At 40.6% G+C, this 15,961-nt stretch overlaps 1 protein-coding gene across 6 annotated transcripts in view; it reads right to left on the bottom strand.

Moving 5' to 3' along the window:
• Positions 1-362: 362 nt before the first annotated feature.
• Positions 363-15,961, bottom strand: part of CIITA (class II major histocompatibility complex transactivator) — a 46,371-nt gene continuing 30,772 nt past the window's right edge. For 5 of the 6 annotated variants that reach the window (XM_084536544.1, XM_084536543.1, XM_084536546.1 and 2 more), the window contains 10 exons: positions 14,050-15,757; positions 13,768-13,938; positions 13,597-13,668; positions 12,139-12,219; positions 10,058-10,150; positions 7,048-7,131; positions 6,181-6,264; positions 4,858-4,941; positions 4,082-4,175; positions 363-2,560 (listed from right to left, as the gene is read on the bottom strand). In XM_084536544.1, coding sequence (XP_084392670.1) covers positions 4,103-4,175; positions 4,858-4,941; positions 6,181-6,264; positions 7,048-7,131; positions 10,058-10,150; positions 12,139-12,219; positions 13,597-13,668; positions 13,768-13,938; positions 14,050-15,757 — 2,450 coding nt within the window. In that variant the 3' untranslated portion in view covers positions 363-2,560; positions 4,082-4,102. The remainder of the gene's footprint in view (positions 2,561-4,081; positions 4,176-4,857; positions 4,942-6,180; positions 6,265-7,047; positions 7,132-10,057; positions 10,151-12,138; positions 12,220-13,596; positions 13,669-13,767; positions 13,939-14,049; positions 15,758-15,961) is intronic. The other variant, XM_084536542.1, reaches the window with a different exon arrangement.

Here is a 15,961-nt window from a genome sequence, read left to right as displayed (position 1 = left end):
GACTTTGAACCTTGATTAATTTAAATACTTGTAACTGCTAAAAGCCTGAAATAATGAAAACAACTTTTTTTGCTGTTATTAGTAGGCAGCTTCAGTCAGAACTTTTATATCTTCTAGTTTGGACGAACAGCCTGCCAGTTGGTCATGCAAGATCCCACTGCCTGTTAGGAAAGCATTATTTCTCCATTTCAGACCACTGAACTGGTAGGTGCCAGCAGGACCAAGCTGACTCCCTTGCATATTCCCTGCCTTTAACAGGGAATGCAGGAGCCCTTCACGTGTTACTATGTTCAGAAGCCAGCAGTGTTTTCCCAGTGCTTCAGAGAAAAAGATCAAAATAATTTTCAATAACTACTGCAAGCTACTGTAAAAAGAAATACTTTTATTAATACTTTTAAAAAATCATATATATAAAAAAAAACACACAACCAAAACACTGCATCAGAATTTACAATATGTACACTATAAGCATGCATCTCCCACTAAGAGAACAGTAGAATACCCAACACCATTTTAGCAGTCTAGACAGTCTTGTAATATTCAGTTGCCTACATAAGGTTAGCGTATTCTTAGATTCAGTCACAGTGAAGCCTAGATGCAGAGTATATCCCTACAGGTGCATTTGTCATTCAAAGGTTAAGTTGAGGAAGCTGAGACAAGGGCTCACCATAGCTCTGCATGGCTGGAGCGTCATAAGCTGATGGGAATGTCACACTGAATTTAGTTCAAACTACTTCCCATTCAAGCAGCTGTAAAGAGGGGGAATATGAATGAGATTTTTCCACAGCTCTGGCTAGAATTTGAAGACCCAAGCAAGTAGTGAAGAAGAATGCCATTTCCTAGTTACAATCACATTCTCCGTAGTGTTTTTCACCTTACTCTCTTGTACTATTGCTTCCACATACTAGGTCTGGTTCCTGGCTATTCAGATCAGCAGAAATCATCTGTAATTTTGAACTGTTTAAATTGGGGTTTGTTTTTGAACCACATCATAACATCTGGAGTTGAGAGATTTTCATTTGCAAAGATCCTTGGTCAGCATTGTCAGTGCTTCCTAGCAAAAGAAACTTCAAGGATGTTGTTGAGCTACTGCTGAGCTAGCAAAATGAAGTACAGAAGCCTCCCTTCCTTATCTGTAGCATATTGAATACTTCTAGCTTTTACTTTCCAGCTGATTTCCTGTCTCCAGACAGCATCTGGACATGGAACCAGAGTGAAAGTCCTGACAAATGCCTCTGCACGATTATAAATTCTTTTCATGCTCACAGAGCTGAAGTACAAAAAAAGAAGGAAGGAAAAAAAAAAAAAAAAAAAAAAAAAAAGAGGAAACAATTGTTTTGCTATTGCAGTCAGCAGGGCTGGTGTACAGCCCACATAACACTGATGCCTGCAGAATGGATACGTTAGCACTTTGAAATATGCGACTTCCTATTATTGCCTAATTCTTCAAATTCTTCAAATTCTGTAAAAGCAGGCCACAACAACAACGCAAAGTAGTGATATCTCTTTCAAGCAGATGTATGTACATTTACTTGCCACCTGTAGGTGAGAGACTAAATCTCAGTTCATGTATATGAGTGAGAAAAGTTCATTTCAGAAGTTTAACTTGTGTTTTCAGTTCCTCAGTTTCATGCATATATATGTTAGTTGACAAACTATACAACATAGAATCTCTTATCTTCTCTTAATATCTCACACAAAGTGAAATTCTTTTACTCCTTAAAATTTAAAAAAGCTTTTAAAGTTCTCATTTGTGACAGAGTAAAAAACTGAGGATTTTTGTGCAGAGCTGAAGTTATTTACGTATGTTTGTATTTCTGCTACATCATCAAAAAATCCCTGATACTTTTCTAGTTTAAATTCATTTTTCTTTTTTTTTTTTTTTTTTCCTTAATCTTTTTGAAGAAATCTGTAACAAGACAGTTATTTGATTAAAAATACCTTTCTTAAGACAGCATCACAATTAGCATCAAGAAATGAGCCACTTCTAGATTTGCAACAATAATATTACAATTTCAGACTGGTCATTCCTACTTATGCTTCAGACCCTAATAGTTCAATTTAATCCAGATTTGCAGGTGAAAACTGTAACATTGAGCTTTAGTAGCCTGAAATCAAAGAGAACTTAATTGTAGTTATCATTGGCACCATGAAACAATTAGATTTGGTCTGTTGTTACTTCAGATGTTGCATGTACAGCAGCTTGCAGCATACACTTCAATGAAGCGATGATGGAATTTTATACTACCAATAAGCTGGTGACTCCTGTTCACCTTTAATGGTGAGCAATATCCAGATGTCCTTTTCTTCTGTGAAACTTGATGTTACTTAACTGTTCATCACTTCAATGGAAGCACAGCCAAGTTTTTAAAAAGCATATAAAATGACCTTTTAAAAACTTGAACTCCATCGTTCACTCACTTCAAGCATCACCCAGAAGCTTAAATGGGACATTTTTCATTTTGCCACTATTATGAAAATCGGCATTTAATTCCTGATTCATAAAGCAGCAAGAAGATGGGAAAACACAGAGGAGACCTTCCCTTCTCCTTTTTGTTACCTGTGAAACAATAAGAACAGAATATCAGATCTGCTTAATCACCATTAAAATCACCAAACCCACATATATATTATGTGCTCTGAAAAAAACATGGCAGTGGCTGGTAGATGATGGATGTTTCCAGCTGGAAGACAGGATCCAGACTCCCTGCTGCTACCAGTCCTCAGTGCTAATGAAGACAAAGGTTTCCTCACCTGCTCAGATGCTACACTAATGTGGCAACCTGTGCCACAGAAATGCATAGGAGATATGAGAGAATAGTTGCAGAGGAAGGTGTGAAGGATTAGAGAAAACTTTGCATTTATGAGGCTTCCCAGCATTGTTGTTAACCCTAATGTCTTCTCACCTAAGTAGGTATGATTATTCAACATGACAAAGAGTTAGTACTTCATTGTGCTGTCAGCTATTAAGAATCACTACAGATTTTTCCTGCTGCCATATAAAGCAAGTCTGTGATGCTGGTATGGTACCAGCTCTTCCAAAACCTGTAGCCTGATCAGAGCTATAAAAACAGCTAAACCTACATATGGTGATCAGTGCACTGAGAGCAAGAGTCATGCAAAACTTTGGCTTCCTGCATAGCTTCAGGAGCCATTGGCAACTGCAGCCTCTACCAGGGCCATTCAAAACCACAGCTCAAGCAGCCTGGAAATGATTCTGCAATCTGTTTTTGCCCATCTGAAAGAAAGCCAGAAGGCCTCTGGTGTCTGACTTAACTTCTTATTCCTTACATAGATTGTTTCACTGATGCATCCTGAATTTTTTTTTTTTCAGCAGCAAGAGGAAGCACATGGCAGAAAGCTGGGAGGAGAAATCCTGTACTTAATTTCCTGTAACTGCCCCTGCAGCTCCCTCAGCTCAGCAGCATCAAGGCAGTAAAATCCTTGTGACCATCAGCAAAGTGTTTTCTACAGAAGTAACTATTTAAAGGATCCTTAAGACTGCGCAGGCAGAATCAGTGAAGTGAAAGTGGCTGCCTGTGGGCAGACTGCACAAAAAGGACTGACAACAAGGAATGCAGGGACCAATGGTTTGCTCTGGGTACAGTCTAGACACAGCTTCATGGGGAGGCAAAACAGGTGTGGAGGATTAAACACAGGAAAAGTGAAATGACTGACTAAAAATCAGTACAAAACAATCTCTGAGGAGTACAGAACTCATCTATTAAACATGAGAATAACAGTCATTTAGTTTTGACCAACAGAAAAGAGCAGATTAGCAGGCCAGCTGCCAGTCACTGAACTGGGCTGAACCAGGAGTAGCTGATAAGGTTCATTCATTCTTGCCCACTCAGCCCTTGCAGTCTGCTAGCACTGGTGTTGGGGAAATGGGGGATCGAGGTGAGTGGCCAAAAGGAAATTTGTTGCAATATTGATCTATGCCACTCACGGGCAGCATCTCTTTATGTAACCATGTAGGCATTTATGCTGTTCCTGCGCCTGGTGCCAGTGAGACCTATCAGAATCGACAGCTGCCACAAAAACAAATCTTGTTATCTCAAGGAGCCAGAATTTATGTTACCTTTACAGGATACAACTGAACCTACACACTGATCCTCGAGTCCAGCTGCTGAAGGTGTTCAAGAACTCCATAAGGAATTGTAGGATTCCATATCCTGTAAGTGCATGTTAAGAAAGGAAAGGTTTTAAGACATATAATTTATTTCACATTTTTGGGGGGTTTTGTTTTTGTGGTTTTTGGTGGCAGTGATTTTTTGTTGTTGTTGTTGTTTTGTTTTTGCTTTTAAGTTGCCTTTCCATTTTGAATATCATTCTATTCTACAGAAGTATTTAATCTATGGAACAAATGAAAATTCATTTTAATTTAAAAGAAAGCAGTCCACTCCCCCATACTCTAGCTGACTCTGGTTGCAGGACACACTACAGTCCTGCCTCCCTAACTATTCTTTAGTTTCCCTTCAAACTCCCTTCCCCTCAATATGTACTGGCAGCTTCAGTCTATTTAACCTGTAATGATGGCTGTTAATTGTTTATCCCTCAAATACAAGTCCTGCAGCACAGAGATCATTACAGTTGGAGGAAGACGTGATGGAAGGCTCAGTGTAAACTGTGCTTAAAGCAGTACAAGCTTGCTTGCCTGGAGCAATGGAAAATTAATACTGCTGAAACCAGAGATGACATTTTTAACATTTGTGTGACTGCTTTCATATTTTGGTGATTACTTTTTTGTGCCTCATATAAATCTGACAAATACAGAAGACAGCTTTAGCATGAGTTCGAATTCAATTTGCAGATCTATTTGATATATCTTAGATGTGAATGTATAAAGAAACTTACAACAAGTTTTTTATATGGGGGCATTTTCGTAGGCTGTCAGTCAGCTGTTGGGCTCCAACACCAGTTATTTTGTTATACTGAACACTGAGGGGAGTAAAAAAACCTTGTTAATTCAGCTCAGATCAAATACCAGTGCAAACATTTCTTTCAAAAGCAAAAATAATATAGGGGCTTATCTGTATATAGAGGGGAAAGAAAAAGTAAAAAGAAAATAGATCCATGATTAAAAAATAAATTAAAAAAAAATCAAAAGGACAAACTGGGACTCCATTAAGTTAGGTTACTCCATCTGTTTCCTTATTCTATGTACCTAAGGTCTTTCTCCATCTCCCCATGACCATATTCTCCCAACTAAAACCAAATTTTCCTCTCCATCCAGTGACTGCTTATCCGATTTTTTTTTCTCACCTCCAGATTGATTCGTCCTACAGCACTCAGATGTCATGGAGCTAAAGTTTCCCCTTTTTCCCGCTGAGCCAACAAGTCATATATACTCATCAGTAGGCATTAAAGATGGACATGGATGTTCCTCTTCAGTTAGCAAGTTTTGCATCTATGAAACTCTTTCCCTGTTCTGCATCTTCCAGGTATTTTAAGAAAACATTGGCCAGTTTGTAACTGCCTCCTTGAGCTGCTGCCCTTGGGGCTCCAGGTGACATGAGCAACAGCCCAGCCACTAACTGGCTTCCTGACAGAGTGCCTGTCCATGAGATTGGCTAGAGAATGAGCAAGGAATGAAATACATCCAGCTTTGAGTTCCAGACGCAGCTGAGGGGCAAAGCTACACCCAATGGTGGTAGAAGTGTGTAGATTTCCAGACTCCTGCCACACATGTCCTTCATCAGTGGCTGGCTACGTTACCAAGTACCTAGAAAACTATGAAGTCATTTCCTTTGCCATAGCATATAATGGTTCCAAAGAATCTACAGTGAATTGTTCCTTAAACCCTTCCAACCACTGACTATCTAGACTCCACCTAAGTGCCTTTGCCCTTCACACAAGACTGGGAATAATGCATAGCTTTCCTATATGGAGAGGCAACAACAAGACAAGCCTTCAGCATTTCCTAAAATCAGATCAACCTTCTCAAGAATTTTCTGCCACTGCAATCTAAGTTTTCAGGCAGATATGGATCAGGGGTCACCTAAATCTTTCCACAACTTTTCTGTCTCAACGAATGTCAGCTTCAAAGCCCAACATAACCACGCAGATTTTTTTTTCCCTGCAAATTTTGTCTCCTCTACCCTCAGCGTGGAAGATCTGAATGTTCAGTATCCAAGCAAATAAGCTCTCCTGATCCATTTCAAAAGATTTCATACTCACTCTAGCACTCTTAAAGATGCCATTGCATGAAGAACTTTTGCAAGATTTTCTGCTCCAAAATCACAAATGTTATTATTGTACAAGCTGCAGACAACAAAACCAGTATAGTTACAATCAAATAATGAACAATGTAAACAGATTATATATTAGATCATGAAATTCTGGATATCATTGGTACATCTTAACTTCCAATTTTCCTTATCTAATTGCAGCTAATCATTTCATGTTTCTAAACAGTTTCATGGTTTCTATATCAAGCAAGGCAAATAGCCTTTTTCAGCTTACACAGCTACAGCAAAAATAGGTCTAGGATTCTTAATGAGTACTAAGAACATTCCTGACTACATCAGAGAAAATTAATAATCTGCAAGAAAATGAGGCTCAGATCTTTGGTGCACTGCATTCAAAAGATTTCAATGTGAGCAAATTATCCCAGAAGTGCACACCACAGTTTCTTGTATTCCCCCTGAGACACTTCATTCATGCCTATGCCAGAGATATAAATGAAGTGGAATGGGTCATTTGTCCCTTACCAGCAAGTATGCGCTACTTCATTGATGGCTTAGCAAGCTCTGCATACATGTAAGCTTGCAATGGATCATATTCTTGTGTGTGAATTTGTAAAGGGCATTATTAAGCACTAGGTATTATGAATTGGATTTAAAAATCAGTATGTTCATTGTTATATTCCTGAGATATGCTTCTGTATGACTACACTGGGTCATATGTTTATCTTCTCCTTTCAGGCTTTGTAGTCAAAACTTGGCTATTGCAAGTTGTGTGCACATGGATTCTGTTTTCAGTGATTTATGACAGAGACAGTAAGGTGTGTTATGTAAAACAACTGAACAGGACACAACCACTTACCTTAGTGTTGTTAACGAAGATAAGGAAGGAAGAGTTGTAGCTAGTTTCTCTGCACCCACATCTGTTATCTTATTCTGTGATAAGCTACAGTAGATGAGATGGCTTTGTTAGCTGAGCACATTTATTCTAATTGATTAATATATGGAGCAAATTGATTTTAGATGTTGTCCCGAACAACAAAGGTGATGCTACAATACAGTGTGATAAGGCCTAGAATTACCATTAACCCAAGAGCTTTCCTCAGGATTTAAGATAACACAGTTTCAAGAGTCTTTCCTTACAAAAAAGATTAAATTTGGCACATTTCTGCAAAAAATGGAGAGCAGTAACTGGTACTTCTCAGTCAAAAACAAAAGCAGGAAAAAAGAAAGAAAAACAAATACCCAGAAAAATATTACTTTAAATGGACCCCAGTATCTAGTTCTGTGTGGTGAATGAGACACTGCACACATTTACACTCAGAAGTCTACTGACTTCAAAGGACTATAAGAAGGTAACGAGGCTGTGCAGGGACAAAATTAGAAAGGGCAAAGCTCATCTGGAGCTCAATCTGGCTACTGCCATTAAAGACAACAAAAAATCTTTTTACAAATACATCAACGCAAAACAGAGAACTAAGGAGAATCTCCATCCTTTACTGGATGCGGGGGGAAACTTAGTTACAAGAGATGAGGAAAAGGTGGAGGTGCTTAATGCCCTCTTCGCCTCAGTCTTTAGTGGCAATACCGGTTTTTCTCTGGATACCCGGTACCCTGAGCTGGTGGAAGGGGAGGGGGAGCAGAATGTGGCCCTCACTATCCATGAAGAAATGGTTGGTGACCTGCTACAGCACTTGGATGTGCGCAAGTCGATGGGGCCGGATGGGATCCACCCGAGGGTACTGAGAGAACTGGCAGAGGAGCTGGCCAAGCTGCTTTCCATCATTTATCAACAGTCCTAGCTATCGGGGGAGGCCCCAGTTGACTGGCGGCTAGCCAACGTGATGCCCATCTACAAGAAGGGCTGGAGGGTAGACCCGGGGAACTATAGGCCTGTCAGTTTGACCTCAGTGCCAGGAAAGCTCATGGAGCAGATTATCTTGTGTCGTCATGCGGCACTTGCAGGGCAAGCAGGTGATCAGGCCCAGTCAGCATGGGTTTATGAAAGGCAGATCCTGCTGATCTCCTTCTATGACAAAGTGACGCACTGGGTGGATGAGGGAAAGGCTGTGGATGTGGTCTACCTTGACTTCAGCAAGGCTTTTGACACCATCTCCCACAGCATTCTCCTCAAGAAACTGGCTGCTCTTGGCTTGGACTGGCGCACGCTTCGTTGGGTTAAAAACTGGCTGAATAGCTGGGCCCAAAGAGTCGTGGTAAATGGAGTCAAGTCCAGTTGGAGGCCGGTTACTAGTGGCGTTCCCCAGGGCTCGGTGCTGGGGCCGGTCCTCTTTAATATCTTCATCGATGATCTGGACGAGGGCATTGAGTGCACCCTCAGTAAGTTCACAGATGGCACCAAGTTAGGTGCGTGTGTCGATCTGCGTGAGGGTAGGAGGGCTCTGCAGGAGGATCTGGATAGGCTGCACCGATGGGCTGAGGTCAACTGCATGAAGTTCAACAAGGCCAAGTGCCAGTCCTGCACCTGGGGCGCAACAACCCCAAGCAGAGCTACAGGCTGGGAGATGAGTGGTTGGTAAGCTGCCAGGCAGAGAAGGACCTGGGAGTGATGGTGGATAGTCGGCTGAATATGAGCCATCAGTGTGCTCAGGTGGCCAAGAAGGCCAACAGCATCCTAGCTTGCATAAGAAGCAGTGTGACCAGCAGGGCTAGGGAAGTGATCGTCCCCCTGTACTCGGCTCTGGTGAGGCCGCACCTTGAGTACTGTGTTCAGTTTTGGGCCCCTCGCTACAAGAAGGACATCGAGGTACTCGAGCGAGTCCAAAGAAGGGCAACGAAGCTGGTGAGGGGCCTGGAGAACAAGTCTTACGAGGAGCGGCTGAGGGAGCTGGGCTTGTTCAGCCTGGAGAAGAGAAGGCTCAGGGGCGACCTTATCGCTCTCTATGGGTACCTCAAGGGAGGCTGTAGCGAGGTGGGGGTTGGCCTGTTCTCCCACGTGCCTGGTGACAGGACGAGGGGGAATGGGCTTAAGTTGTGCCAGGGGAGTTTTAGGTTGGATGTTAGGAAGAACTTCTTTACTGAAAGGGTTGTGAGGCATTGGAACAGGCTGCCCAGGGAAGTGGTGGAGTCACCATCCCTGGAAGTCTTTAAAAGACATTTAGATGTAGAGCTTAGGGATATGGTTTAGTGGGGACTGTTAGCGTTAGGTCAGAGGTTGGACTCGATGATCTTGAGGTCTCTTCTAACCTAGAAATTCTGTGATTCTGTGATTCTGTGACTACAAAACTGGATAGTTTCTAGAGCAGAAAAATGAAAGCTAGAGACATATGACAGCAAACTACCTTTTCCCGCTTTAAAAATCAGATCACTGCTGTTCCTGTAGAGACTCCTGACTGTGAGAGGCTCTGACTGGGGTTGGCTACTCATCCCTCTCTCACTCCCTCAGTAAAGTCAGAAGCAGCAAGGTGAGCTCACCTAGAATCCCTACTTCCACATTACTCCATTTCCTTTTGTTTTCTCCTGCCCTTTGATTTTTGCTGCCCCAAGGATATATCAATGTATCTGCCTTGGTCTGGCCTTCATCGTTTTTCCCTGCATTGCGATAACTTTTGAGGCAGCTGTCTGAAACATTTAAATAAATCATATACACCTTGTTCTTTTTTTTTTTTTAAATGGAATGTGCACTCGCTGTTTTAGGGAAAAAGTTAAATTATTATCCTTGAATGGAAATAAGGAATTGTCATAGGATTAAGCTATTTCTCTAATGAATGTACAGATTAAATATGTCCATAGACTAATTATCATGCCCATGGGTTAGTTATGCCCATAGTTGTTAACACACCGTCCCTTAAGCTCTTGGTTTGATATATTTCTTTTAAAAGAATTCCAGAACTGTTAACCTTGAAACTTACTTCAATATTTCCAGTGATCTCAGTGTTGGAAAGACTTCAGATAGACTCTTTGCTCCTTCATCTCCTATGCCATTTTCACTCAGAGCATCAAGGCTGGGTGACAACAAAAAAGAGAGAATTAGCTTCCCTTTTAAACTAAATTTTCATGGTTTGTTCACCTCAGAGACCACTCTGTATATCTTGAGAAGCTACTTCTCTGCAGTGGCCTCAATCAGCAAGAACCATCACACAAATTCCATTTTCTCTAATAAGCAGCTTTCTGCTTCTCAAATTTATAGCCTAAGAGTTTTTTTTTCACTAGTTGAATGGCTTGACACATTCCCTTTGTTATGCAAATGGTAGCACTTAATGCCTCACTTCCACCATATGCTGAAGATTATTAAAGTGTTTATGAAATAGCTGTGTTCCAGCCATGCTGAAATGAGATTTCCTGTGCACACAGAAACACAAAGCTGACAAAATCCAGCAGATGTCCTAAGTCCCTGCCTAAACATCAACTTTCCTGATAGAAAGCATTAGAAATTAAGTTTTTCCTCATTCGGGTATCCAGATGGAGAGAGTTTTAGGTAGTCACAATTTCAGATACCGAATCCCCTTCCAATCTGATAGACAACACTATGATACATTGGGCTTGTTCCATTTTCAGAGCACTACTGTTTTCCCAAAATATAAAAAGGCCAGATACAACAGAGAGAAATGGCCAATAGATTGATCCATTGTGACCAAATGCCCTCTTCCCTCTGGTATGATGGCAAAGTGTTGGCTATTGCTACAATTGTTTCTAGTGTAAAGCAGTTTAAAATTCAGAAGCTTAAAATTCAGCAGCTTAAAAATCAGAAAATCCCCTGCAGTTGCTCCCTCCCCCCTCCCTCTCTGGGATGGGTGAGAGAAATGGGAAAATGAAGCCTGTGGGTTGAGATAAAGAAAATTTATTAAGACAGGAAAATAACAATAACAATAATAATAATAATAATAGTACTACTAATAATAATGTGTACGAAACAAGTGATGGACAATGCAATTGCTCAACATCTGCTGACTATGTCCAGCCTATGGGGACTGATGTCCCCAAGCAGCCGGTCCCCCCACCCCGGCCAGCCACCCCTCTATATTGTTTAGCATGACGCCAGATGGTATGGAATACCACCTTTGGTCACTTTGGGTCAGCTGTCCTGGGTCTGTCCCCTCCCAGCTCCTGCTGCACCCCTAGCCTGCCCGCTGGCAGGACAGAGCAAGAAGCTGGAAAGTCCTTGGCTTGGTGTAAGCACTGCTCTGCAACAATTAAAACATCAATGCATTATCAACACTCTTCTCATCCTAATCCAAAACATAGCACCCTACCAGCTACTAGGAGGAAAATTAACTCTGTCCCAATTGAAACCAGGACAGATGGTTTGCCATGAGAGAGAATACATACTGGATTTCTTAACAAATTATTTCTAACGATGCTGCTGGTAAAGGAAGATGCATGTGAAGAATAAAACTAGGCACTAGTTGAGTTTATCTTTTTTTTCAGTCTTTATATCTTTTACATGGAACAAATCCACAAAAGCCCAGTCTCATACAAGTGCTACCAGAAGTTGAAGATGCTGGTTGACACCAGAGGGTGCACAGCACAGGCACACATAGTGAAGCTAACCCCAAAATGCAACACTACTGCTGGTTCAGTAGGAAACCTGTTCTCTCCTGATGCAGACATGAGAGTGAGTCCCTCAGAGACCTCACTACATGGGAGTCTGAGGCTGGAGCCCATTATGGAACTTGTATGAAGAAATCAGAAATCCATGGGCACCCCATGGGGCACTGCATGAAATCTTTCTCACAAGATATTAATCACTGAGTAACACACAAGAAGGTGACCAAAGGTCTGTCAAATGGACCACTATCGAGCATCTTAGCAGAGCTGAAGGGCCATAGTTCATATTCTGCAGTTATATTCATTGAATGTTTTTGTTGTTCAGTTTGTTCACTGAAACAAATAGCCTGTTGGAAATACAGTGTTTCTTGGGTACATCAGCTCCTCCACCATTACGGGCTGCTGAGGAGCAGCATTAGCAAGGTTAATCTTTAGCATTACTCACTCTAAATGCTGAAGTGATGGAAATGACGGCAGAATTTCCACAAGTTTTAGAAATCCCTGAAGGCCATATGCTGGACCTAGACTGGAAGAAAATAAACAAATATATAGACGTGCAGCAGTTGTTTCATGCTCAGAAACAGCAAAAGGTATAAATCTGTAAAGTCCTTCCTCTACAGCTTCAGATTCAAGCTAGTTGACATTCCTCAGAAGCATCCATTCCCTACAGTCTGCAGGGAGGACTTCTGCTCTGAAGCCTCCAGATGAGGATCAAGCAAGGCTGAGGTCAAACAGAACAGAGCTGTTTGCACAGATGTGGTCTGCACAGAAGTGGCACATGCAGAATAGCAAGTGCAAGACTCCTCTTGTTTGTTTTAGATTCCTGTATTTCTGTTCTTTTGTTTGTTTGTTTGTTTTGTTTGTTTGTTTTGTTTGTTTGTTTTTGTTTTGCTTCAGGTCTTTCATTTTAAGTATTATAATCTTGATAACAGAGATGAAAAAATATTCACAATTTTTTCAAACTATTGGCAATTCAGACTAACTTAATGTTAACATTCTACTGCAGCTCAAAGCATAAACTGAACTTCAGTGTTCCAGCTCCAAGTATTTGTTCATCATATTGGTCCTTCAGATACTAATCTCATTTGGAGTTTCCTTGGTATCAGAACATGTTCAGCCTAATTAAAAGGACCGGAATTTTAACCAAAATTATAACTTAAAAGAAAAGTAGGAGAGAAACTGAGAAGAGAAAACAGCATAAAATCAGAAGTGAAGCCAAGCACAATAGTTCTAGACTAGGTCAGAAGAAAAGAGCAAGAAATAGATGAAGACCTGGTGAGAGTTCTCCATTGCTCTGGTGCAATTTCTGCCCAAATTACTCCACACTCTACGGAAGGATACTTTTAGGTAGCAGAATGTAGAAAGATCTACATTTGGGGCTGCATGCAGTTTATGAAAAAAGTAGGTATTAATACACCCCGTTTTTCAAGCCAGCGTTTCCAAGTCAGTCTTCTTCCAGGAAAAGGTGCTGAAGATTTTATTTGGAAGGTGTTCTCTGACCTTTTCCTCTCGTGGCCTAAGCTCTGATTGGGCAGAAAACTAATGCCAGAAGACTCATATAGAACAGTTGAGCATTTCTGGGGAAAAAGTATTTCACAGGTATAGCACAATCAAGAAATTTTGCATACTGGAATAAGATCTGCATCTGATAATATGGAGGTAAATTTCAGTAAAATCAAAGAAAACTGATAGAACCATGTTGATCCGTACCACTGCAGGATCCAGAAATGGCATATTTTGAGTTTTGCCCATAAATTAATAAATCTAGTTGAAACAAACAAAATCTAAATAAGTGGGGTTTACTTGATTCTTTACCATAAACTAACTACACACTGTAGCCAATATCCATAACTCAGTCTTAAAAGTAATCAAATGTCAATCAACAGAGAAGCATTTCACTTACGCAAATTCTATTTTTCTCAGGTTCTTTATAGCAGTAATTTCATAGCTGCTGCAACCAGAGGCATCTTGCATGCTAAATAAATCACAGTAGAACATGAACATGAGAAAAATTTTAGCAACCAAAACAGTGCATTAAAAATAAGTTCAGAGGAAATATCATAAATGAGCCTACCAACTGATTATCTCCTGCATTTCTACAAGGTCTGAAAGGTCACTGACATCCTTCATTGTCTTTGCCTTAAAGGGATCGAGAACAAATTTTTCTGTTGACAGTTTCAGCAGTTCATAGTCTTTTGTCTGTTCTAAGTATTTCCATAGCCTGATTGTATCACCAAGGGAGGCCCTGTGAAGTGATAAAACACAAAGTCAACAGATATAACTGTGGTTGTTGCAGGAAAGTGTCATCTACCTGCAGCCCTACGAATGACACTTGTATTTACAAAGAATGACCAACCTGAATGATGCCACATTCTTCAGGCCAACCAAGTCTTTTAGCCCCTGCATGTCAATGTTGCTGTTTTGCAAATCCAAGGAAAACTCTTTTCTTGACCTTTTTAAAGTAGAGTAGAGTACATGAACATCTGGTGGTGTAATAAAAATGCCATGAAAAGACAGGTCTGTCTTGAGCCTTAAGGTCACATGCTGCAACAGATAATTGTATTGTGTTTCATATATGCAGTGTAAAAGCTCGAGTAATCTCTCTGGACAGAGGTCATTTATCTGCAACCTTCTGACATATTTCAGGAGTGTTTTCTGCTTCTTGGTGGATTGTTTTATTTCCTTATTAGAAAGGGAGCAGAAGTAGGCGTCATCCTGGAGGAACAACAATCCAGCCAAAAATCGAGGCACTAAGTCTAACCAGTTATAAGGCTTTTTCTTCTTGGATGGAAAAGACAGGTACTTTGTTAGACTTTTATCCTTCACATCTTCTGCTAATAAAAGGTGAAGCGCACCCAAGAAATTCTGAATGACAAAATCGGAGAATGTGGTCCCAAGTTCCTCCTCCTCAGTATCTGAATGTTTGGGGAATGCAAATGGCAGGAAAAATCCATATTTCAGAGCAAATTCTTTAAGTTCCTTAGAAGGAAGAATATCACTTCTCATGGTACTTTGGTGCTTTTCTCCAAGATACCAGGCTATACGGGCTAGTGTAGCAAGGCACTTTTGATTTTGCACAGCTGTAACATCTGTTTGCATAGGTATTATCTTTTGCTGAACAAATTTCAGGAAAAGTGTAGTAAGAGTTGAAGGAAGGCCTTTGTCTCCCATTTCAAGTACTGTCTCACAGAGAAAACAAACAAATCTACATATAACAGGGCTGTAACAATGACTGAACAGGTACTCACTCTCTTTGATTAATTTCAGTGCATTATCACAGTAGGGTAATCCTTCAAAGTATTTGGTTATGTACAATTCTCTCTGCTGAGGAGAGAATCCTACTATTTCAATAGTCTTATCCACTTTGGACACATACTGGTTCACCTTGTCTTTTGGTCTTCCTGTAAGTAATAAAGTACAGCCACTGAGTATTTTTTTTTGGATAAGTCCTGAAAGCAGCTCCTTTATACTGTACAAGCCTTTGTCAGGCTGTCTGTCTGAGCAACGAGGAAAATTCTCATGGTCATGCAACCCTTCAAAACCATCAAAAACCAGAAGGACTTTAGCAGGATTTTGCAATATGTACTCAAAGATCTCGTTGCTTCCCTCTTGAGGTTTTACAAAAAAATAAAGAAACAGATCCTTCAAGCTGTAACACTTCTCAGGCAAGCTTATTTGTTTGCAGTCAAACCAAAAGAGAAATTCAAACTGAGGAAACTCTCCATTGGACCAGTCCTGACAGATCTTCTGTACAAGAATGCTTTTGCCCATTCCTGCTTTTCCCAGCACCACAATCACTTTAGTCTCTAAATCTTTACCTCCTGGGATTTGAAATATTTGGCTTCTTTCAAGTGATGCCTTTTCCTTCCATTGTAGATTGTAAGTTACCAGCTCCTTTTCCATTGCTTTTACACTGTGCTTTCCAGTCTTGGTTTCAATTTGGTTTTGCACAAGTGTACCATCAATAAACAAGTGATCAAGAGTCACTTCACGCTCCATGGCCACATATTTGCATATGTCTCCGAAGTAATCCTTAAGCGCTCTACAGAAAACTTCCACTGACCCTGGAGAAATAACACAAACATGCAAACTGAAGAAGACAGTCCAAAAACTGCAACATTGTTTCAGAGTGGTTTAATTACATAATTGTAATATGGTTGAAATACATCAGCTCCCATTCTCCCATTGAGCATTTAGGTCTGGATTTATCCCATGTAACTCCAGGTACTTCAATTGGCAGTGCAGAAAACAGAGACACCTTTACACCT

This window comes from Aythya ferina, assembly GCF_964211825.1.
Source record: "Aythya ferina genome assembly, chromosome: 15".
Lineage (NCBI taxonomy): Eukaryota > Metazoa > Chordata > Aves > Anseriformes > Anatidae > Aythya > Aythya ferina.
This window is presented reverse-complemented; position numbering and strand designations above follow the sequence as displayed.